The sequence below is a fragment of the Coturnix japonica genome, chromosome 3, assembly GCF_001577835.2.
Source record: "Coturnix japonica isolate 7356 chromosome 3, Coturnix japonica 2.1, whole genome shotgun sequence".
Classification (NCBI taxonomy): Eukaryota; Metazoa; Chordata; class Aves; order Galliformes; family Phasianidae; genus Coturnix; species Coturnix japonica.
The window spans coordinates 5,092,352-5,117,474 of record NC_029518.1 but is presented as its reverse complement, the minus strand read 5'-3'; the positions used below and the strand labels follow the sequence as shown (position 1 = coordinate 5,117,474).

The 25,123-nt window shown below is 43.8% G+C and overlaps 2 protein-coding genes across 11 annotated transcripts in view; one reads left to right on the top strand and one right to left on the bottom strand.

The window, feature by feature from the left end:
- The window catches only part of RTN4 (reticulon 4), a 50,338-nt gene extending 39,243 nt beyond the window's left edge, over positions 1-11,095 (top strand). For all 7 annotated transcript variants that reach the window (XM_015856719.2, XM_015856715.2, XM_015856714.2 and 4 more), the window contains 6 exons: positions 1,295-1,502; positions 3,424-3,562; positions 7,610-7,679; positions 8,308-8,354; positions 9,644-9,702; positions 10,091-11,095. In XM_015856719.2, coding sequence (XP_015712205.1) covers positions 1,295-1,502; positions 3,424-3,562; positions 7,610-7,679; positions 8,308-8,354; positions 9,644-9,702; positions 10,091-10,133 — 566 coding nt within the window. In that variant the 3' untranslated portion in view covers positions 10,134-11,095. The remainder of the gene's footprint in view (positions 1-1,294; positions 1,503-3,423; positions 3,563-7,609; positions 7,680-8,307; positions 8,355-9,643; positions 9,703-10,090) is intronic.
- The window catches only part of EML6 (EMAP like 6), a 102,186-nt gene continuing 87,822 nt past the window's right edge, over positions 10,760-25,123 (bottom strand). For 2 of the 4 annotated variants that reach the window (XM_015856709.2, XM_015856711.2), the window contains 14 exons: positions 24,762-24,891; positions 23,647-23,745; positions 22,279-22,299; positions 21,710-21,883; positions 20,428-20,636; positions 19,141-19,298; positions 18,793-18,907; positions 18,080-18,268; positions 17,297-17,469; positions 16,561-16,723; positions 16,065-16,168; positions 15,042-15,195; positions 14,660-14,760; positions 10,760-13,918 (listed from right to left, as the gene is read on the bottom strand). In XM_015856709.2, the coding sequence (XP_015712195.1) occupies positions 13,894-13,918; positions 14,660-14,760; positions 15,042-15,195; positions 16,065-16,168; positions 16,561-16,723; positions 17,297-17,469; positions 18,080-18,268; positions 18,793-18,907; positions 19,141-19,298; positions 20,428-20,636; positions 21,710-21,883; positions 22,279-22,299; positions 23,647-23,745; positions 24,762-24,891 (1,815 nt within the window). In that variant the 3' untranslated portion in view covers positions 10,760-13,893. The remainder of the gene's footprint in view (positions 13,919-14,659; positions 14,761-15,041; positions 15,196-16,064; positions 16,169-16,560; positions 16,724-17,296; positions 17,470-18,079; positions 18,269-18,792; positions 18,908-19,140; positions 19,299-20,427; positions 20,637-21,709; positions 21,884-22,278; positions 22,300-23,646; positions 23,746-24,761; positions 24,892-25,123) is intronic. The other 2 variants (XM_015856710.2, XM_015856712.2) reach the window with 1 other exon arrangement.

Sequence of the window (25,123 nt, the reverse complement as noted above, 5' to 3'; positions counted from 1 at the left end):
CAGAAATAATTAGGACAGGATGTCAGCTTCTGAAATGTATGAAATTGCTCCAGTGGCGTTTTCATGTTGTACTTTCGAAAGGATTGTACAGACTTTGCCCTATAGAGGCCACAAAGTTACTTAGTGTTAGTGCATTTCCATCCTTTCATCCAGGACAAAATAGCATCTGTGCTATTATTGAATTCCTTCCTTTACAGTCACTTAAAGTTCCCCTGCTGAGCTGTAATACGCTGTTACAGATAATTTCTGTGCTGTCTGGGGTAGGGTTACTACAGCCGTGTATGACAGGAGTAGTAATATGTCCATACTTTGAGTTCTGTATTTATTAACTCACATTACCACGCTTATCAAGCAGTTTCGATGCATGAGAGGAATTTATTCTTGTGAAAACCTCATCAGCTGTGGAAATGATGATAAAGGCCAAATGTTTTTGTGCATCTTGCTATGAGATACAGAACTAGACTAGACTGGGCTGTGTGCTTGGCACAGTTGTGTGCTCAGCAATGGAGAGCGATGTTTGGCAGATTTCATTAACATCTGGGGAAAAAAAAGCAACCAAAAAACCTTCCCAGCAAGCACCAGCACAGCCCACCTTCCCCTAGGACTTATGCAAGGGTGTAGTTTACAGCAATGCAGAAAATGGCATAACGTTGTGTTCTTAGCTGAGTGTCAGGGGAAAAAAATCAACCTGGTTTACAAATGAAGTATTTTATATTACAACCCAGCGGATTTAGCCTGAATTGAAATGTGTGTGCTGTCTTGATGGCTCGTTTTGTCACCCATAACCAACACCACAAGCTGCCACATGAATGACTTTAGTCAAAAGGGAAGAAAAACAACTGTTAATGCCTTTGCCTCTTTTGGACTTGCAAAGGTCCAAAAAGGTCATTTGTTGATGTTTTTGTCCTTTGTCCCAACAGGGAATCTGCAAGTGATCTCCATGAGATCCCCTGAGATAATAGGAAACAAAGCACAGACTGCTGTGGTTCTGGTGCACAGCACAGAACCGTAGTTGAAGAGATTAATTCTGACATCGCTGAAGGGCAGGATTGTTCTTAAAATTTAGCAATTACATTTGAGCTAATCCTAACATCAATAATCCCAATAATCTGAAGCCTGATGCAAAGTCAGGGCTACAATAACCTATTTCTGGTTGTCATTTCAGCTCTTGTTTGACAGTGAGGTCACGAGTTCTGGTCTTGGTGACTCTCAGCAGTCAGATGCATCGTGTGTTTGTTTTAACGTGCATGCAAAAGGGATCTTGTTCTAATTTCTTACCTTTTTACATTTTTAGTTGTTGACCTCCTTTACTGGCGAGACATTAAGAAGACAGGAGTGGTGTTTGGTGCCAGCTTGTTCCTGCTGCTCTCATTAACAGTGTTCAGCATCGTGAGCGTGACAGCTTACATTGCCTTGGCCCTGCTTTCTGTGACCATCAGCTTTAGGATATACAAGGGAGTTATCCAGGCAATCCAGAAGTCCGACGAAGGCCACCCATTTAGGTGAGGTTTTTCTTTTAATTAGGGGAAGATACGTTGTTTTTGGGAGCGGCGCTTGTGGTGCTGGTAGAAGCGGTGAATGGACGTGCACTAATGTGTTGTGTAAGAAAATGAACAGTAATGCTGGAGTGTCTTCATTTACATTAAAAAAAGACAATGAAAGCAAAATGACAAACTGTACTGCAATCTAATGGGTTAACATAAGCATTTTAGAGTGATACAGCCTTCAGAATGCGAACTAGTGACAGATGATGTACAAAATGTAAAGATTATTTCAGCACATCCAATGCGATTTATTTAGAGAAAGTCAGAATAGATGTAGCACGGGGGATTTTGACCTTTCTGGGACATTGGGATGCTCTTAACACTTAGATTTCAGCACATAACAGCAGAGCTGTGTTCTAACATGCAAATCTGCCTTAGAGGAATCCAGGCTCATTGCAGCCTGCCCAGGTAAGGAATTCGGAAGACTGGACTCTGAAGAACACTCTAAGGATAGAGGAGTTAAATTGTAGGGTTTATTTTTTTCATTAAGCTCTTGCTTTCAAGTGATGAATGCAGTCCTTGTGGTGGACCATGTGTACACTTCCCTGCAGAGCAGAACTGCAGTGTCCTTGGCATTCATGCTCCTTCCTGTGTAGAGTGCAGTGGTGTCTGTTGTTGCAGAGCTGTATGTTAGAAGAAATAAAACCACTGAGGTGTAAGAGTAATGACTGAGCGTATGTTTCCAGTTTCCATGCCAGCCCTGTCCCACGCTGCTCTTGCTTCTCTCCTTTTTTAATGAGCAGAGTGGTTCAATCTGAGTTTCCCTTGCACCTTTCAGAAAATCCTGCTTGCCTCCTGTTTGCAGCCCTCTTAACTTTGTGGTCTTTCCACTTACTCTATTTCTCTTCCTCTCATCTGCAGTAAGAGTATTCAAAAGCTTTTGCAAGTTTATTTCTCCCTGACCACACATAGTTGTTAATTTAGCCCGTAGGAGCCAGTGCTTTCAGTGACACACACAGGAGACTCCGCTATGTGTTGGTGGGGGTGGGTTTTTAATAATTATTTAATTAAAGAAACCAACACAACACCTTACAGCAGAATCCCTCCCCCAGAAATTAATGACTTAGCCTCAGTAGCTGTGAAATGATGTCCTGTTACAGATGGTGCTGCGTTGCCCCTCTCTCTAAGGTGGAAGTCAGATATGTTGTTCTTTGTGTGCCAGAGTCCTAACTACTGCAAGACAAAAGTCACGGTGCAGTGTGAATGGACCTTTAATGGGGTATAAATACACACCTCTGTGTTAAAAGGATTGCTGTCAGTAATTGCTAAAAGGCAGTTTTTATTTTTTCTGTATTTTTTTCTAATGAAATGATGAAAAAATTGCCAGTCTTCCCATGCCTTGGTGTATTTGTCATGCTGTGATAGTTTCAAAACCGTCTTCCAGCAGTGTGGATTCATTGCTTTTGTAGGACTTTCTCTGTGTGAGAAATGTAGATATCTCAAGTCCCATTGGATATGAGGTTGCCTTAAGGATTCCCTTTTTCCTAACGCAGCAGTAAAACCAGAGAACGAGTCCCTTGTTCCCTGCCAGCCTCTCCATCTGTGTCTCCTATTTTAAATACCCACTGGCCTTCTGACTGACAGATGCCAGTATATGGGTCAGAGATGCTGGACATGTCTGACCACTTGTTAGCCCTGAGTGCCGGTCACTGCGCCTTCTGCACAGTCTGGGCCAGCCCATGTGCATGTCCAAGTACATACAGGAGCAGAACACAGTTTGATTATTGCTCTCCCCTTCCAAAGATAACTTAGGTTAGTTCTGTTCTGTCCTAGCACTCTATGTGTTGTGAGGTTTGTCTGTTTCTAACACCGTGCTGTATGTTGGTTCTGCTTAGTGGAACTCTCACAGTAAAGCTTCACAAACCGTTCTTTCTCGCAGGGCTTACTTGGAATCTGATGTAGCTGTGTCTGAAGAGCTGGTTCAGAAATACAGCAATGTCGTGCTTGGTCACATCAACGGCACAGTCAAGGAGCTGAGACGCCTCTTCCTTGTTGATGACTTGGTTGATTCTCTGAAGGTGAGTTTACTCCAGCTGTAGGTACATCAGCCTTCTGCACATAGATTCAAAGCCCACTTGTTCTTATGCAGTTGTTTGTTCACAGTTATGTTTGACTCCGTGTACTGGAAGTACTGAGCCTTTTTGTGGCTTTCTCATCGCCACGTTCAGCTGCGTATAAAGCACCAAACGTGGCCATGGAGTGGATAACTTTATTTGCTCTGCATTGTGGCAGTACAATAAAACTGAGTGGAAAACTGAAGTTGGCTTTGGGTGCATGCAGTTGTGCTGTACCTCTTTCCTGGTGCTTAGAAGCAGAAATCTCATCATTACCCCTCCTTAAAAACCAAACCTCACTTTAGGGGCTGGACTGACAGTCTGGTTATGTTTTGTTTGTTTGTTTCTGTTTTGTGTTTAATGTAGTTTTGAACAGCAGGAGTTTTGTATCCCTTTATTTGCTGGTAGAATGGGGCCTTTGTTTTTCTAGGAAGGTGGATGCTTGATTCAGTCACTGGATTTGTGTGTAAATTATTGTTTTGTTTGGTAATACAAATTACTGACATAGTTTTTGTAAGCAACACTGCCTAAAGCCTGCCAGACAACGGAACAGTTGTCTCAAATACCATGAAGTGGTGTTGGATGGATGGTATTGGAAGGCAGCAGAGCAAAACCGACAGCAAAGAAAGAGAGAAAAATGGCTGTAAATTCAGTTCTCTTTTGTGGGGGTTATATTCTCCTTTCAAGCTTATCACCTGGCTTTGTCTTTCAAACAGTTGTTTCCTTCACGGAGTGCAGCTTGCTGTGTATTTGTTTTTCAGATTGCTAAATCTTCTGAAGTACAGTTGCGTTTATCCTCCAGTAAATCTCTTCGTTACAAAGTGCTTAGTGAGCCTCTGAGCTGCTGTGGGGCTGAGGGAAGGGATTTCCAGTGAAACTTGGAATAGGAGAGGAAGGCTGTGAAAGTCTTTGTTGTGTTTGTGAAATAGAAACCAGAGACAGATCTCAGGATCTTACCAATGGTTTTGGATCCAGTTTCTCATTATGCTTCAACACAGTCGAGAGCTGGTATTGCAGATGCTGCAGTCAGTGCTTGCAGGTCTCCCATAGGAAGTCTTTTCCCTCTGGAAAAAAAGATTGTAAGGCCCCAGGTCATCTGGGATCTGCTGCTCGGGAGGAGATTCAGGTTCTCAGAAGGGAGAGAGGAGGTGAAGCTTGAGCCCAGAGTTTTGTGTGATAATCTTCCTGCTCCTGCAGGGCTGTGTTAGTGAAAGTATTTGTATGATGGGGCTGTGCATTTTCTGCTCATCCTTCTGCACAGTGGATACTGCTGCATTTTGTGGCAGCAGGGCTCACATGGGCCTGATACTGGCTGCACCTTGCTGGTGTTTCCAGCATGGCTGCATGGGCTGCATTGCTGATGCCTGCCCGCTGCCCTTTGCTCTGTATGAGGCTCTCACCTTCCATTCAGTGGTCGAGTCCTTGGGGACCATCTCTGCAACGCTGTGGCCTTCGTGAAGAGGAAAGTTGTTACGTGACTGGAATTGCATTTTGATAACTCAGTGTCTGAGGGAGGGAAGGAACGTGCCCTTTGTCCACTGTGCTTTTAATGACATTGAGTTCAGAAAAAGATTATTTTGTTCAGCGCCTATTTGGATGCGATGAAACAACGGGATACGTGGCAGAATACATTGTAGTCACAAGGTTGGCCCTGTTTCTTAAATAATTAAGTCACTGTAGTACGTTTCTTCCTCTGAGTGAGGAGAATTTCCACACTGTTTGTTTGGAGATCTCAGCCCCTCGCAGTAAGGACTGGGAAATGGTGAATGGTCAGCACTGTGTCAAGAGATGGGGCCTTCCAGAAGTAGAATAGACTCCAGTTGGGATGTCTTCAGAGCACCCTAAAATAGCATGGTATGTGGGGAATAGGTGTTTGTTCAGCTGAAGTAATTCATGTCCCCTCTCTTCTGGCATTTAAGACGCTTCATGTGGGTTAATTAGTCTGATGTATGGCAGTTGGGAGCAGCCCTTTGTGAAACCAGTGAACGTCAGTGCTGCTTTCAGCTGCTGGTTTGGAGAGTTTGTGCTGGAGGAGATGCTGATGATGTAAATAGTGGCTCTGGCTTTATATTTAAAAACCCACCACAATTCTTGGCTTGTGTAGTTTAAACATCTTCACTATATGAAGCAGCAGGATTGTGTATAATTAAAGAGCTCCGCTGTAGCAAATGTCTGCAGGTCAGCTTATTGTGCATAGTAGGTCTGGCTGTAAAATCTGTCTCATTAAGATTTTTTTCCTGTTTTTATTAAACAATTCTCCAGCGGTGGAAGTCTTAAAATGGACTCAATATTTATGCTGCACGAGGAGATGCTCCTCAGGAGGGTTCCAGAACAGCCCTTGCCAAAGGCCCAGGAGAAGCTGCACTTTGGCCCTGTGTGCTGTGATCCACTGTGCACCGAGTTGCACAACCTGCAGCTGCTCCACCATCACGTTGGGACACACTTTGCAGTTTGTCATTGCTCTGCTGTGCTTAGAGACACAGAGCTCCGTATATTGGAGCTGCTTCATAGTAAAGAAGCTGAAAGATGGGCAATTCTGGATCTGCTGTTGAATTGCCGTATGCTTTGAGTACTGGAGTTATTAGTCATTGGAATGAGGTGGCAAAAACTCCATTCAGTCCATCAGATACACTGCTTGTTTTGCTGCTTGCATATCATTGTCACGTGCAGGCAGCAAGCTTGGGCCCCATGAGTTCCTTCTGTCCTGAGCATGCAGGAAGAACAACATTATCTTGCTAGGTCAGTCCTGCTACCTGCTGCTTACACAAGCCCAGTTTTCTGGCATGGCCGTAGTCCTTAGCACTGTTAGTAATGCTCACCTGCCTGGGATGCTGCTCCATTTCTGTCCGTGCAGCCATTCAGGGGGTGCCCAGGTGGTTCTTAGAGCTCTTTGCAGCTTCTGCTTTCAGCCTGTGGATTTCCAGGGCTGAGTGCACACACACACTGCGGGTCACTGGAGTGATCCCAAGCCCAGGGGCTCCATGCTGCATTGACAGTTGCTGCGCAGACAGACCCGTGATGGAAGCAGACCATTAAAGCACCCCATGCAGAAGCTGCCAGCCACCTCCCACCACTGCACCACAGAGCAGAACTGAGGTCTGAACGAATCACGAGGGAGTTTGCAGAAATCTGCTTTATTTTTCTGGATAATCTCTCCAAAGTACAAGTCACTGCTTAGAGGCACACACTGCTGGCTCCCCTTGCTCTGACACCCAAGTCCTGGCTCCTGCTCTGTTCCTTATGTGCAACTCTAGAAGAAAGCGGCTGATTTTCCTTGGGGAGGTGCTGACACAGAAATAGAGCTGGCAGCCCGGCCCCTCCTGCCCTGTATAGGTCAGAGGTGTGCTTGGGACACTGCATGGCCCAGAGGACGGATTGCCCTGTTCAGAGCTGCTGGGATTGCTCAGGACAGGGTCCGTGCAGGAGCAGAGGTGAGCAAGGGATGATGCCATGACAGCCCCCAGCCCAGGGCGCTGGGTGGCTCACAGAGGCTGAAGTGTGGCTGGGGCAGTTCCATGCCCCCATCTGCAGCACAGCCCTGGAGTCGATGCACTTGGATGCGGGCTGCTGGGCTGCCAGGCACACCGCGGGATGGCTGCTGTCTCCCAGCTCCATCCCTGGGTGTTGGTGTGCTCCTGCCTCTCTTTCCTGTCCTGCTCTGTGTGTTTGAAGGGCAGGAAGCGGGAGCTGTTTGCCCACAGTTGCCAAACTCTGTATTGGAAGCACCACATCAATGCAGGACACTGGGCAGCCACCAGGTACCGACCGCTCCTGGTCACTGCTGCCTTGGGCTGCGCTCAGCCCATGACCTGGACACAAGGGGCCACGTATCCTATTACTGAACCCTTCAGCCATCTCGTCACACGTCTATAATTACAGTGCACATACACGGGGATGTTTGAGGCATTCTGGCTTTATGAGGGTGTTCCGAGGACTTTTCTCACTTAGTGTTTTAGCTGATACGTTCTTGTACAACGCATTGTGGTCTAACATGCTTTTTTTCCTTTACAGTTTGCAGTGTTGATGTGGGTGTTCACTTACGTTGGTGCCTTGTTTAATGGTCTGACATTACTGATACTGGGTGAGTGTTTCAAGTTGTGTTAAATAGCTGGCGTGACAGAATAACCCTGAAAAAGCACTGAGGTCTGCCTGGTATTCCGAGGCTGTTCTGAGATCTTGAGAGTGTATCGAGATGATACGGTTGTGTGTCCTCCTCCCAGGGCACTGATAGCACTGCAGAAGGCAGAATTGTGAGCTGTGCTGCCAAATTCCTTGTGAAGTTGCTGATTTTTTCAGACATTGTATCATTCAGAAGCATGTTCCCTTGTGCTTATCTGCCAGGGTTGGCTTTTCTTGTCTATGGTTGCTATACTGTAACTTGCTGGTGGAGGTACAGGAGCAGATCTGGTCACCTCCCACTGAAGATAGTTTGGTTTTGGTCGTCCAGAGCAGCTGTCACAAGCAAACTGGGGTCTGAAGAATGTGTCTAACCCACGGTGCAGAAGTGAGCTGTGATCAGATGCACCATGCCATTAATGAGACCTGAAGAGCAGCCAAACTCCTTAATAGAGATTGCTGAAATTACTGACCAATGATTGTTGTATGTAGCTTAGCTATTAATTAGCTATTGCTTTGTCTTGTACACCAGTCTGTTGACAGAGCACTGTTCCTTTCGTCAGTGTTTATACCTTCGATCTGTTCTTTTCCAGCTTTGATTTCGCTCTTCAGTGTTCCTGTTATTTATGAGAGACATCAGGTGAGTTTTCAATGGGATTCATTGAGTACTCTGTGAGATTAGCTCTGTTGAAAGAAAACCAGGAGGGGGTAAAACCAAACTTTATCCTTCTAAACTCTTTGAAGCCTTTGCAGCACAGGCCTTTAGCCAGGAGCCAGTGCCAGAGAACCAGGTTTGCTGTGAAGTCCAAACTGCGTGTGCTTCCCCTCATCCTGCTTGGTGGAAGTGGAGAGGGGTTATAACAAGCAGTTACAGAAGGCTCATGGTTAGGCTGGAGGCCTTGTCCTCTCATCCGGGTGTGGTCAGGATGACAGCAGCGTTAGGCAGGGTGTGTTAATCTTGGTGTGAGTTCTGAAAATTAACGAAGAAATCACTTTGGAGCTCATTAATAATATTCAGTATTTGTGTCCTGAAGCCCCACGGAATTTGTAGTTCTGACACTAACTGGCAATGGGAAATGCTGGGCACAGGCTGATACTTTTCCTGTCAGCAGACTAATGTTATGTGAAGTAGGTAAGAAGAACCCAAAGCAAAATGCTTATGATGAAATAATAGCAGAGCTGGAGCAGGGAGTGCCTTCAGCAGGTGGTGGCACAGGAGGGGGGAAGCCAATGCCGGCTTAGCAGTTCCTTCTCCTCTTTCAAAAACAACCGTGGCCTTGGAGGCCAGCCTGCAGTGTGGAAAAAAGGAGGAAGAGAGGCACTGAGAAGATGGCAGAGCCTCTTGGGCTCCTCTTCGAGCTCACAGATGAGCCTAGAAATGAGCAAATGAGCTGTGCAGCAAAAGGAAATCCTGTAGCCCTGAGGAACCTGACGGACAATTGGTGTGGCTTAACCCCGGCTCCTCAATCCTCTTGAGCTGCAGGCTGCTCCCTGAGGGCTTAAGCTCTTTAGCAGGCCCAGCCCACCAAAGCAGCTTTCCTTCTCCCCGCTGCCCCAAGGGGTGACTGCTCCTCACCACCTCCTCAGTTGTGTCACAGCTGCCTCAAGAGGAGTGAAACAGGCCTGTGTTTAAAGATGCAATCTGCTGCTGGTACTCAGTGATAACAGTGGGCTCCAGTCAGCATCTTTTACCTGGAGAAACTGCCTTTTGGTCAGCAGACACAGGATGGAGGGTTTTATGCTGGAAGGTGACTGAGAAGGAGCTGGGCTTGGGCAACCTTGGGCTGCATCAGCCCAGGGAATGACCAGTGCTGAGCTCTTTCCTTCTGTCAGCAGTTGATGCTGTGGGACACGTCCTGGTGTCCTGCTGTAATGCTGCCTTCTATGCAGCAGTTGATCTGAAACATCATCTCCCATCTTACATTTCAGGCCCAGATCGACCATTATTTGGGACTAGTGAACAAGAATGTCAAGGATGCAATGGCAAAGTGAGTATTTTGTGCTTGTTTCGCTTTCTGTATAAATAATGTATACAGCAGGTCCATACTACGTGCACTAGATGTGGGAGGAAAAAGTCTGGTTAAATACAGTGGTTGTGAAGTCAGCTCCTCTCCTGCTGTTGCCATTAAGTGCATCTGGTTTCCTTTCTAATGGAAGCCTATTGATTTGAAACTTGCGTTGGAACCACAGACCCCCAGCATTTGCAGCTGTGGGTGCATGGGGAGGAATTCAGCAGGTCTACCAGCTTCTGAGGGTAGCAGTTATGTTTGCTGTGGTAATTATGTGCGTGCATTGCTGTTGCTAAGGGTACTTTTCTGCCTGCTCTGTTTTGCTCTCTCCAATGCCTTTCTTTCTCCTCTCCCGTTCCTTTTGCAGGATCCAAGCAAAGATCCCTGGGCTGAAGCGCAAAACAGAGTAAAAAGCTCCAAGCGACTTTATCGATAGGAAGTTCATCTTTTAAGGGGGAAAAATACTCATTTGGATTTACGTGGGGAGGGTCAGGGAATAGCGAAACCCTTGACATTGCAGTGCAATTTCACAGATCTTTATTTTTTAGCAACGCAGTGTTTGAGGAAAAAAAAAATAACTGTTTTGACTGCCATGTGTTTCATCATCTTAAGTATCGTAAGCTGCTGTGTATGGATTTCCAACTAATCATCTTCCTTTATCCTGTGTGCAGCACTGGCTAATACAACAGATTTGAGCAAGCCGTACATTTTGCTTATCAGAGGTAGGCGCTGCTGCGTTCCAGAAGAGGTGTAGGGCAGGTGGAGCGGAGAGAACACGTCCCAGTTTGTGCACTGTCTGGTCTGTGTAGATTGATGCAGATTTTCTCAACTGAGATGTTTTAGGAGAATATACCATTTTAGCAAGTTTTGGGAAATCTTGCCTTTTTGGTATGAGTATAGCTGTATTGTGATTTTACTGTTTTATCAATTGCCTATATATATATATACATATATATATATGTGTTTCACAAAGCTTAGATCTTTCAGCTGCTCCACAGTGCTTCGTATGTCAGAGAACTGACCCGATTCTGGACTAGCTCCATAGCACACAAGCTTGAGAAACTAAAATGTCTCTGCCAACACTAGTATCTGTTTAAAAGAAGCAAAAAAAACCCCACCCCAAGTAATGAACAAAGGAACCTCCGCGTATATTAAGATTACAGCATACACTTGGTTGTGCAAACGTACAGTAGTTAATGTTGAGCAAATCATTCTCTCAAACTCTGGACATGTGTGGACTGAATATCTAACGCTGCAAATGTTGTTGGGGAACTTAAAACCTTGTTGTGCGAGAAATGGTAAATGAGGATATAAACACTTGCAGTTGAAGCTGTATTGAACTAAGTCTGTGGGATGCGTTGTGTAATGTAAAGAAAAAAAAACACCACAAAAAAACATCAAAAAGGAAAAAAAAAACAACCCCAAACAAAAAAAAAAAACCCCACCCCGAGTATCAATAAAGCTTATAGACTTCAAATAATCCCGGCATTTTGCTTTCTTGAGGTAAGTTTAATATATTTGTGTTTACTTTTAAGTTCCTCGTGCTGAAATATCCATTGTACATGGTGGTAGGAAATAGTTTGTCAGATTTCTAGCAGTGTGAGTAGGTGGAGTTTTCATGGTACCTTTTCCCTTCCATTGGTGAAGCAGTTTGCTCAGCTCCAGCTGTGATGTGGCACAGAGCATCACCCCACCCAGTCCTGAGCTGTCACTGAAGCGGAGGGAGGTGAAATGTCAGTGCGTGAGTTAGACAGAGAGACACGGAAAACCCGTATCCAAATTTATTAGAGACACGGATGGTAAATGAGCGGCGTTTTGACCATTGGAAAATAAATTCATGCACTAATATATCGATTGACAGTATAATACGTCATCACTTGGAACATTTTACAGATAAAGCCGAACGCTTTAAACATAGAAATTTGCAAGTGCTTTCCTGACAGACGCTATTGCTGTAAGGTATTGGTAACGCTGCTGTCCATAGCTCCTGCTGCTGCACAGCTGCTTTTGGTCAGGATACAATCAGTGTGAAAGGCAAACATGACAACATAGGCCAAGAAGGTGCTCACTGACATCACCACCCAACGGGATTAATGCGATTTATCAAGGATTCAACAAACAAACAAACAAACAAAGGCTGCATAGGGACTCTTATTGTGTATCTGACAAACTGATCTTCTGTATAGTAATATAAGGCATTAATAAATTCAGTTTTAAAAAAAAAAAGCTGATTCTTTGAGGTTGCTGAAGCACTTTTGTGTGTTAAATATACATAGATCCGCTCCTGGAGTGGGAGAGCTGCTTGTGTCAGTGGTCAGCATTACAATATTCGGTGTCTAACAACTGCTGCCGTCTGAGCGTGTGGTGTGGGAACCTGAAGTGGCACAGCAGGACAGTTCCACAGCTCAGCGTTCCATTGAGCTGAACTGGGACTAAAGCACTATTTGACATCTCAGACACTAATGCTAAGTCAGTGTTCTCTTTTGGCCTTTATTTCTTTAGATTATAAACAATCCTTCTAAAAGGAAAAAGCAATTTCCATGTCATAGAATGGCCTGGGTTGAAAAGGACCACAATGACCATCAGGTTTCAATTCACCAGCAGCCCAGGCTGCCCAGAGTCACATCCATCCCAGCAGGGATGGGGCACCCACAGCCTCCTTGGGCAACCTCCTGGAATGAAGTTCCACTTGAAGAAGCTGTTGAACTTAATTACTTTCCTTCTCCAATCCCATTGCGCCTCGGTTTCTGGTTTGGCAGAAAGGTTCATTAACAATTGCTGAACTGTTCTGCTTGTCCTTTGTGACCATCTGCTCCTGGTCTCCACTTCCACGTGGAAGCACCTCTCGTGTCCTCCCGGCAGCCGCTGCTCTCCTGCCTGTGGTCGCACAGCCCAGGCTGCTGCAGAGGGTGAGTGAGAAGCAACGACAAGGAAAGGAGTTCAAACTGAGCACAGATGACGCTTTTCTCAAGGGCAGGAACACTTCTTGGGTAGCAGAATGATGTGATTTCTGAGACTAAGCAGCACAGGGGCCAGCCATGAAGGGCCCCAGCCAGCAGTGCACTGGGGGTCATGAGCATACCTGTGCAGAGCGGGGAGCATCCATTCCTGGTGGCTTTCAGATACATTCATAGATGTGATGGTCAGTGCCTGGGCCAGCATTTAATTGAACATGAAGCACATTTTCCCTCAACTAGGGAGACTACAGGAACACTCAGGGAACAACTTCCTCATTCTTTGTGTTTAAAACCTTCCTGTTTGTCCCCTCCTGGCCCTGCTTTGGGGTTAAGCTTCAAGTTCTATCTGCAGCCAATCTGCCAGCATGAACCAACTGCAAACAACATGGCAGGAGATATTGTGCCCCCAGTCTGGCCGTACGACTTGCATGGGTTTCTGCTCACATTTTGGAGTCTGTTTTTCGAAGGTATGAAAAACCAAAGCACCACACAGGGATAACATAAGTGCACCTCCAGAAAGGGGTGAGAGTGGTTGAGCCCTCCTCTGTGTGGAAGTTTAGCACCATGTGTTGAAAGCAGATTGGTGGGAGGCAAGATCGTAGGCCATACGACGAGAAATACTGTTCAAAGGCACTTAATGGATAGAAAAATTGGCCACAGAAACATATCAAAAAAACAAAACAAAAGAGGATTTTAAGAGCTGTACTTCACTCCTGGCATTACGGACAGCTGCAGTGCGCAGTGTGAACCCAGTGTCCTCATTAGCAGCCTCACTGAGTGCACTGAGTTTGGATTTGAAGCAGGTGTGTTGAAAACAGACATGTTTGAGCCATGAGTTTGGAAATCACACAAATTAAAGGGCCCAGCCATTCTCTCTGCATCCTCCCTTCTCCCACATGGTTTGAATCATCCACTATTAGGCAGAAGCAGCACACTCAGGTTACCTGTTCACTTCATACTCAAGTTACCTGTTCACTTTGGCCCACCCTGCTTACAAAACCGTTCCCTTCCAAACCTCAGCTTCCTGCTCTGGGATGTCGGTATTTGAGACACAAGAGCACATTTGTGCTCAGTACAGTCACAAGAAATCTGGGAAGGTGAAATCTGCCAGCAGCATCGGGCAGCGCTCACAGCAGCTGGAGGGGGGAGAGGCATTCGTGGCTGGTCCGGTCCTGAGCCATGGCTTGGGGTGGCAGCAACACGGCAGGAGCTGTCAGAGACATCGCCACACAAACACACTGCAAAGAAAATTGATAACAGTATCAACCTATTTATCAACTAACTTGGTATTTGTTGGACCTTCAGCATATCTTCTGTAAGAGACTGGTGGGCTTGTTTAGTGCACACTGAAGCACACAGCTTTTTTCCCCCCTCTTTAAATTCAGACACCTTTTGGGCAGGCTCCTCTGTTTGAAACAGCCTTCTAAATCTGCTGTGCTGTTTCTTCTGCTGGAATCCCTGTCCTACCCTTTGCTGGGCGGAGGGAGTGCAGCAGTTATTTTGGTGTGACTGACATCCCCACCAGCTGTTTCTGATCTCAATGGTCTTCAGACTCATGCAGGGCTGTGTGCCAGCAGCCGGGGCTCCTTCAGCCACCTCCAGTCACCCAGCAGCTCCCAGCTCTGCACTGGCATCAGGCAAGTTCTGCTTGAGCCAGCTGCTCTGGGAGGATGGCGAGCCGGGGATCACAGTGCAGGCACTGAGGGCTGAAGGCACAGCACCCAACTGCAAGGTACTGCAAGGAGCTTTACCCAACAGCTGGTTCTGGGCCAAGCAAAGGAATAGATCAGCTGCAATCAGGCACTAAATACAGCACTGAGAGACTAAGAAAAGCAAACCTCAGATTTCAGCAGACAGCAAAGAATGCTGTGTGAGCCCAGAAAGGCGGTGTGTGCGTTGATGCAGGTTTGACACTCGAAGGTGCACAGCAAATTTTCCTATCCATCATCATAAAAATACATAAAAATAAAAAGAAATACCTGCAGTCGTCTCCTCCTGTGCTGATCACATACTTGTCATCGTGAGAAAAGCGTATGTTGGTAACGTGTGCGGAATGCCCAAAATACCGCTTGTGTTTGGCCTGGTGGGAAACGAGTTGAGGAATTCATTAGACATCACAGCATCACAGAGCAACGACGTTGACTTGTCAGCACCCCCTGAAGCACTGCAACCTTGGAGCCCAAACAGCACCTGCTGCTGAGTGCTACACCCTCCCCAGTGCCATTAGGCAGCAATGCCCCACAGCAGCCAGGAGCAGCCTGACCCGCTGCACCATGCACTCCTTAAAGCCACGCGCTAAGGAATCTGAACATGAGGGAAGTTAAGCTGCTTAGGCTGAAGGAAAAGAAAATCTCCACTTACAAATTTTTCTGTACATGGGAAATCAAACAGTTTCACCAGCCCAAAGTCATCTCCTGTGACTATATTTAGGCCAGCATGGGTCACACACGCACAATTGACATCTGCCTTATCTGCATTTCGCGGCCAAATTCCAATGACTTCGTCTCCAAGAATGCTGTTCCAAAAAGAAGTTAAAAAAAGAACGTTAGACCATGAGACTTTCTTGTTGATGCCTGGAAGGGCAGCACAGCATCCTGATAAATAGAGAACTCTTCCTTAAAAGCAAACCTTCTCCCCCTAAACAACTGCATAGAACATGCTCCCGCATCACAGCAGTGTGTCCCTGTTGTGTGACTCCAAAACCAGCTCTAACCACACGTCCTGAGGCTTCTCTCCCGTTAAACCACTTCCCTCATTCTGTAGCAGCAGCCTGTGTAGCTCTGAGGCCTCGCCTGTCCTTGTGAGCCTGTATGTAACTGCTCACAGTGCTTTTTACAGTGACATTCTCTTCTCTTACCCTGAAGCTGTGGAACGAATGAACTCTCCTTTGAATCTGAGTGCTTCTCAAAGGAGCAGTTTTCCTCTTAGTTGAGGTTCTGTGTAATTATTGCTGTCTTATACACATATTAACCATCAGATGCCTCTGCCCCGTTCCCACCATCTGTCAAGAGCCCTTAGAAATCAGTAATTCAGGGCAGATTTTTAAGCTTGCTTGATGGCAGAGCAGTAAGAATGGGAGGTTTCTCGTTTACCTTTACCTACAATCTGCCTGTGTTATCATCCCACTGTCTGCTACCAGTCTGCTCCTGGCCTGCTCCACTTTCTACAGCAGCAGCACAACAAGAGTTTTCAACACTTTCAAGTGTGTTGAAAAACATGCGTTAGAGGCCTCCGTGGAAGTGGAGTGTGTACCCCTCTCTTACAGGCTTGCCAAACCATGGCAATGCATATGGTGTATGCAATTCAACCTCATGCACTGTATTGTGTTCTGCATTGAACTTGTCCCCAGTCAGGCAGAACTTTTTAAGTTTGTTTTGTTTTTACCTTGTCCACGTGGCCCATGTGATCTTTTCTATCGTGGCAGTATCTGTTATTTGCTTTCCTAGTGGCACCTCATGGACTTGACGCTTATAGGCACCGGTTGATACCTGAATGCAGGAAAGGAAAGGCTATAAACTTCACCACAAAAGCAGTGATTTCTTCTGTAAAGAAATGCAGTGGTGACAGTAGTAACAGTTGTATCAGGAAATAAACATCTTGGATACATTTTTTCCCCCGGTTTGCTCTAATCCTTGATATGTAATATAAAGGAATAACAGTTCCAGGGTGATAAGGCAATCAAGTGTTTCAATGTGCACTGTACAGCTGGTGGCTTTTCTTTTAGCCTCATGCTCTCCAGCTCATCTCAACCCAATTGAACTAAATCAGAAGAACTGAAGAAGGGAATGTCTCACACATGAGTTCAGCTATCCATCTTGCCATTATGTCTGGTAACAAGTCACAGGAAACAGAAACAAGTATGTGCCTACACATGACGTACCTGAATGTACCTGCTGTCTGCAGAGAAATCCATCTGGATGACAAAACTTGCAATATCTTTGCAGTATCCTATTCGGTTTAGGGTTGTACCTTGAGTGAGATCATAAAAATCTACAGTGTGCTCTTGGGAACCCACAGCCAAAAACCTGTTATCTGGGCTGATCCTAGATAACAAAATACAGAGTGAGGATACGACTTACTGCTTTTGTGCAAGATTTGCTTTTGCTTCCTGTGATAGCACAAGAGGGCAAATTAATTTTACTAGAAAAAAAGACAAACCCTGTATCAATAGTGAGATTCAGTGCAAATCAAACTTGGTGCAACACAGGCAGATAAGAAAGGCAGAAGACACCATAGATTGCTGACTGTTGCCAACAGTGCACTTCTATGCAGTGCACAGTGTGATACGAAGAACAACATTAATCCTCTGTGAGAAAGGAACAGGTTTTGCAAATTTATAATATATTATTTTCCAGAATGATAACTCCACAGTGTACAAATCACCAATAGATAGAAATAAATCACAAAAAAGAGAGTATGCTTCAGGAAGGTATAAGAGCTGACATGAGGTATCTATAAAGTCATTTCTGTCCGTCAGTAAATGCATTTCATGATTTCATGCTGGCTTCAACTGATGTGGAGTTGCAGAAAGTCTGGAAATCAACTTATCCCTATGTGGACTATTTCCAGGGAAAGGGCTGAGTATCTGGAGAACTCAACAGACCTGTTGGACATACCTAATATCCTGAATTGCAGATTTCCTGTCTCGCTTCTTGCCCCAGACCTTCAGGCTGTTAACAAGTAAGATAACAAACTCTCCATTCTTCATGCCGATGGCGACCATCTCTCCATCAGGACTGTAGGCAGCACATCTCGCAGGGTGACCCAGGTTGACTTTGTTCAGGAGTTTCTGCATGAACAAAAGCAACAGCGACATACCTTCCTGTGGAGAGCCACCAAGCAAATGGAAAGCTTCCAAACACTCACTACAAAGGCCACTCAGAAAAAAAACAAGTTCTGCAGAGTTTCCTCTAAATAGAAATCTGAAATTTCACATGAAAATCACACCCACCAGACATATGTTGCAAAACAGACTTCGAATAGAGGTGCAGTTAAAATGGGCGTTTCACGTTTGCAGCGATCTTGCTGCAGGATAACTTCAATTTTGATGCTGGAAATCAAACTACTTATCAAAGGAGGATTAAAAAAAAAACAACAGATGATCCATTTCCTATTTTCTCTAGAGGGCTATTCTACAATTTCTGAGCAAGGCGTTGCATTATTTTACTATTTGCTATATGGAAATAAAATGCTTTTGCCATTATCTGAGCACACTAATAATGCTAATCATTTTTGACATTAAAAGCGATCCCTACTGTCTCGGGTAATAATCAGCTTTTGAAATGTTTACGTAGCTTAGTATAACCAGAAATCCTTCTGTAATTCTTTAATATGGAAAAATGCACGGCTGTATCAAATTGTCACTTCTAATAGCATTCTTTCAGTTGAGCAACACTCACTTTGTCACACAGGTCCCAGATTCTTGCTGTTCCATCATTGCTGGCCGAGATAAATAAGTCTTTTGAGGGGTGTGTCGCTAAGCCCCAGATTTCCCCTTCCATGTGGCAGTCAATCAATAAGTTTGAAGCAGCATTTTTTTCTCCTACTTCAAGGATTTCCCCATCTTTTGTTCCCACTAAAATTTTTCCCTGTTTGTATTAAAGAAAAATATATATATTCAGAGAATAAAACAGGCAAATACTGTAAAATATCATATGTAAGTATGATAGAAATATCTGTGACAGCCCATCTTAGTTTATAATGCTTGTCCATGCAGGATCTTGAGAACAGGAGACAAAGCACTGATAGCTTCGTGCCTGGAGATTTGATATCATATTCTGGTGTTACTGCTGAGTTGTGTTCCCTCTTGCCATTTGTGTTCAGGTCCAAGTGTTTACATACAAGTTGGTACAGCATGATTCTCATACCGCTGAAGTGACTTAATGCCACTTCTGGACAATAATATAAATGTCAAAACAGTGTGTTAAGACTCAGACCAGTGTGGTGCACGTCTACTTTAGCTGTTCTGCTACTGTCTGAACTGCAAGAGCCTTTCCAGCAAAGACTTGGCTCAGAACATTCTCCTCCTTTGTGTCTCCTGGCCAACCCTCACCAACAGCAGCACACAGCAATGCATGTTGTGCTGTTAAGTCTGCCACATTGGCTGTCTTACCTTCCCTCTGCAGACGGAGCGCACGCACTCGATGAGCTGCCCTGTCTCAAGCTGAAATGCTCGGCACCGTTTCATCTCTTGGTCCCACAGCTTTACAGCCCCTCCTTCCTTAGTGCTGAAAGGCAGAACATGGTGTTACACAGATGTCTCCTTCATGGGCTATAACAAATCTTTACATCAATCACCGTCACTTCCTACTAAGGACACCTCACTACCCTATAGGGCAACGTAAAGTAAATAACAAAAATGTGGCAGATAACACAACCATTCAGTATGTCTTGTGTTGATTAAATAAAGATGATATGAGAAAGAAGAAAGCTGTGTGTTTAGGAAGAGTATATGTCTTACGGTCTCTCCTTGCCTCCTGTAACAATAAGTCCATCACGAAGAGTGGTGTACATTGTAAACACCGGTCCTGTGTGAGCTTTTGCCACAAGTCTGACCAGAAAATGGTCCTTCCAGACATAGACATCCCCATTTATGGCACCAGTAAACGTAAGGTTATTCTGCAACAGATAAGGAACAACCTCTGATGTGATAAATATCTCACAATTTTGTGCAGCTTGAATTAAAATTATTCAGGTACTGCATTTCCTGTGGAAAAGATCAACTGCAGGAACTAAAAGCATATGCACTGAGAACAATGTGTTTAATCACAGTGCTATAATGGTGTTTCTTCAAGGTACCACAGTTAACACAGATCAGAGTGTAGGGCATGTTCACTTCATGGATTTCACCTTGGGATTTTCAGATGCACGTGCTACTTCTGCCAGGCATATACTGTCATATCTCCTGCTGCACAGATGGACAGCAGGTTATCACTACTGAATTTCAGGTGGCATTTCTTTCTTCTTTGAGCATGTGTCCATGGAAATCCCACTGGCTTCAAGATACTGAAAATAAAGTGTGTAAGACTAAGTGCAGAATTGACTCAATCTTGTGTCTACTTGAAGCACCACAGCAATTAAATAACTTAATGGGAAATAGTAGTGAGTATTCTGCATGGAAAATATGCTTCTAGAAGGTACATACACAGCCCCTCTTCTATTAAGTATAACTTACTCATGCTCCTGTGACATGCATTCTTATTGCCATTGGGATTCAATGACACACACTTAAGGAAGAAAACAACATCCTGAACAAATAACATATGCTAATGGAGCAGAGTTCATCTGCTGGTTTTGAATGTTCTCCTTACAGCATGTCAGCTTTACCATTAAAAAGCAACAGAAAAGGCTGAACTGTGTGTTAAACACATTGTTTTCCTTAACTATGAAGTCTAAAGCACAGCGTTATGGCTCCTTAATAAGCATATGGGAACATCCTATCTACTGACAACATGAGCGGAATCATGTCATACCCAACACCGTCAGTGGAAAAAGAGGTCACACAATTACAGTATCAATTACACTGTAATTAGTAAAAAATATTCACTGAGAAACCCAACCTGGTTTAGAAAAATTAAATGAGGACCTAAAGATGTACAAGTCTCACATTAGAGGTTTAAAGTAGTATTTAAAGAAAGATCCCCAATTTCTTGCACCATTCACACTGTACTAGATCTCAACAAAGGAAACAGACACGGTTTCAATAAAAAGGAATCATAAAATTCTGTAGCAAGTAACTGGAACTCACTGCTCCGAAGGCAACAGAAAGCATGGTTTGCATTTTGGCATCTTCCATGGAACCAATGACTCCTTTCTTACACAGCAAAGCACTGCCAGCTAACGTCCAGAACTTCATGTGTTTTACCCCCACAGACACAAACTGAGTGTCTGAGTCTGGGCGGAACTCTACGACGAATATCCTCTCCAGGTGTCCTCCCCTGCTCGCAACTTTAGCCCCTGTTTTAATTAGGAAGGGATAAAAATACAGTTAGATTTACCTGCAAAACTAACCTCTGGTATGATTTTATGAAGCAAAATTACTTGGTATTAGATTAGAAAACTGCGTCCCAGGTGCCGAAAGCTAAGCATATCCCAATGCTATTTAGAGCAGCAAACATTTTAATTCATGCAGCTTGCTAGGTCCCTGGATATTCTACTACAGCTAACAGTTTTAGGATATTAATAGCACAATTTGTCTCCCAGGTACAGAAGTACCACTGAAACGTTGAGCATCATTAACAAGTTGCCATCTGCAAAACACAAAGGGATGCATCACTCAGAAGTTAGTGCCTCTGACTCTGAAAACATCCCAGCACCTGCATGTTGGCTGTATCAGGCCAGCAGCCACTGCCAGCACACGTTCAGAGATCTGAGCTCAGACCCCACAGAAAAGAATAAAATCCAAGTTTTCCATCTCAGGATAAGCAGGCCATTAAGCAGTGCCTCCTCTTAATGAACTTTAAAAGCACAGCAGGACTGCTGCATTTCCTGAGTAACTGCTCTGTGCAGGCATGTCAGATAGTCTCCAAATAACGATGCAATATGGCAATCTGGATGATGCAATGCCTGCTCCTGCAGCGGAGGAGAGAGGAGACAGGCACTGAGCACAGGTGTATGCAGAGAAAACGCTAAAAATCTGGGGATGTTTCAAAGTAAAGCAGGGAAATATCCAAAGAATTGAGACACTTTCCCTCTCCTCTCAGTTCCTGAAGGTGATAACTATTATCTGGAAGTGACTTCTTAAAGGCCTAACTACTGCATTCAATTTCAAATCCAAGCGATTTCAGCATAAAAAGAAAACACTTCCCCTTAATTTCATGGAATTATATGTTGAATGTCATCTCCTTATTTCTGTTTACAATAGAAGTTTAAAGCTTATTTTCTTACTGATATTTTCTAGCGCTTTGTTCTCTTCCTTCAATCAATTCCGAGACTTTTATGGAGCCGCTTCACTCAGAGTAAGAACACAAACCTAAGCCAACAACTTGAAAGGAAGAGCAAATGATTGCACACAGATCTGCCAGAATTACCTTCCTGCCACCTCCACACTGTGATGGTGTGTTCAGGATCCACGCCCACTGAGACCAGAAGTTTGCCTGTTGCACTGAAGTTAACATAGTTGACTCCTTTGGTGTGGAAGCAACGTAGCATTGAAATTGTTTGCTTACTCATAGCATCCCATACGTGAATTGTGGGAGTTGTACCTACATGGAGAAAGATGCATTAAAAGAGAATTAATTCAGCATCTTGAAAGCTTCAGTGCAAAATATGCATTTTCTAAGAACATTTAACCTCAACAAACACTCAAGTGTTATTTTGGTGTTTTTTTGTTTTTTGTTTTTTTTCTTTTAAAGTTTAAAAGTACTAAGAAAAAAAAGAATCAATGTCATGATAAGAAAAACAACACAGGGAAATTATTGCATCTCATGAAATAAGACAAATGCCAAAAGAACAACGTAACAATTATGAAGAACCTCATGCAAAAGAAATCATCTGTAGATGTTCCACTTGTATCCGCGATTGACACAGATACAGTGAGGTAACATGAAACTTTTACGTTAACTCTGCTGACTGGAATTGACAAACAAATCAGCCTTACCTGAAAATTCTGTCATATCACCTGCATTGTGAGAGCAATGGCAAATGAGGAAGCACCAAGGGAAAACAATAAGTGAAGTAAGTCATGTTTCTAATGCTGCCGTGATGCCAGCATCAGCACCAGAAGTAGAAAAAAAAAATAATTATAAATAAATTAAAAATTAAAAGTTTGAAAATGGATATGGATTAAATCAACAAAACAAATAAGCAGGAATATTGTTGAACTTCATTTTGAGTATATTATCTTTTATACACAAATACCGCAACAATATTTAGTACTTCTCCATTTTAAAAATGGTACTTAAAGGAAATGGTAAAGACATGCAGTTCTTAAAGATCACTAAATTTAAAACTAATATGAACCTACAATGATCCACAATCTCAACCAAAATCAGAAACACTGATTTCATGGGCTCTTCCTGACGGAATTAAAAGATGGGCTTTAAGTCACCTGCTTTGAGTCACTGAAATCAGTATTCAGAAAGAGGGTTCTGACTGTATGAATACATTCTCTTGTTTATTCAGCATTCCAGCTGATAAGACAACACTCCGTACAAGCAGCAGAAATGGTTTGCCAAGGTCTTCACCTACTGACGTTTTCCAGCTTTGTTTTAAAGCTACATATTACAGAAGTCACCCCTTTCAGACTGCAATGAATCAGTATGACTCCATTGATTGTTCTAGTATTAGCCTGGTATAAGTGAAAAGCAACACATCCCTCTGTAGGCCTGGGACAAATAATCCCAATGTTCCCTACAGCTTTTACCTCTGCAAAAGGCATTGGTGACCGATCTCCAGAGGTCCCTTCCAGCCCCTACAATTCCGTGACTGTAATTTCATGGGACCCCTTAATGTAGATAACACACCAATACATACGATCTCAGGATCAGCCTTTACGTGCATCTGCTGAGGTTCCACTCTAACCCTTTCTTTTTGTTTGCGTGTGTGTATTAGTTTGGAATTTCTGCAAAGGAAACGGTCATCATTCTATTTTCACAGCTAAGTGTCTTATGGCTAATCAGTGCTTTGGATACTGGAAGAAAAGAGGAAATCCTGTAATGCTTGTGATTACATATTAATGAGCAGATACAGTGCTGTTCAAAAACTTGTTTTCTGAAATATCCTTATACTACAATGAACTCTAAAATCCAATGACAATCAAAGATGAAACTGCTGCAGGCAGAATGAGATCACAAGGAGATAATTAAGCTTCAGGATTTTCTCAAAATCAAATGGAAAAAATAAACCAAAAAACAACGTGTACAGTGACAGTGGTAAATCCCAGTACAAATTCTATGTAGAAAAGCCCAAAATAAATCAGTGCCCCTGACAACTTCCGCATATGACACTATAACACGGAGTCACCTACCGATCTGACTGGTAGCCACAATGTTTTTGTACTTTGGGTGCTGATTCACAGTTAAGCAGAGAATGTCATCAGTATGCTCCAGGTAGAAGCTCTGACTTCCTAATAAAATTCAAACACGGTTTTATTCACAACAGTCTCAAAGAAAGAACCACCACTGAAGCAAAGAATACTTAATCAGCTTGCTGGTACGCTCATGCTGTGCTCTAGGGGATGCATAGGAGAGAGCAATAAGTATGCCGACAGCTGCTTTGCTTTCACTTCCAGGCACCATTACCAAACAAGCTGTGAATAACCATTAATGCATATATATGAAGAAGTAGGACAAAGCAGAGAGCTAAACCCTGGGAAGTTCCTGCTCTGCACCATCCTCCCAACAGGAAGGCCAGGAAGAACAGCTGGGACAACGTTCCCAGCTCAGCGGGTCTGAGGCTGTGCAGGGTATGGAGTCCCCAGAAGTCAGCAGATGAGACACCATCTATTTCTGCCTTTCCTTGGCAGCAGAGCTGACTGAACTGCTGTCACTATTTGGTGCTACAGAGGACCAAGAGGGAATAATATACTGCCAGAATTCCTTTAATTCCTGGCTTGTTTCTTAAGCTATGTGAAGAGTATGTGGATGTCAGTGCTACAAATGAGGGCAAGACAAGTTGGTAGGTTTTTGTCACTACCCAAAAAGGCAGGGAATATTTCTACTCCTGAAGAGCAATTTATTCACATCGTGTTGCATAGAAATGAATCCCTCCCTGGAGCATGATTTTGCTAAAATAACTCAAAATGGAACAATTACTGTTCCTAAAATGGTGAGGAGTACTTTAACATCTCATATCCCATGCAACCTGAGAAACTATCCCTGTCCTCAGTGTGGAGTTTGGAAAGGTACAGCTGCAGAAACAGAACTGCTTAGTATTTTGCTTCCTACTAAAATGAGTTGGGTGGCTTAACACAGGGTGACCTTAATAAGAGAACTTGACAGCCATCTAAATTTCTTCCCGTTATTTCATTAGATACAAAATATGAAGGAGTTGCAGGAATGTTACAAAAGCGTGACTTTCTTAAAGGAATGTTTCACTCCTACAGTCGTTTTTATCTCAAAGTACTGTTGCAAGTTGAATTACCAGTAGAAAGATTTTGCACTATGCCTGCTGCAGCTGTGTGGAAAATAATATCAGCACCATCATTTAGGTAATGAAGGTTATTGCGACAGTCGAATCCTCTGTATCCAAAAACATGGTCTAAAGCCAGCTCCTAGTCAAGGAAAACAGAAAAACAGAGTAAGAGTGAAATAAAGAACAAAGAGGTTAAAGAGTTAGAAACACACAAGTGAAGATCTCAGGTAATTATTACACAAGACGCAAACATTTTGTCCAAGCAACAGGATAATTAAACAATAATTAATCAGTTATCCCTTTCTTCTGCTTATTTACTGAGGCATGGCATTCTCACAGACTATATACAAGACTATCATCCGTCAAGTAAG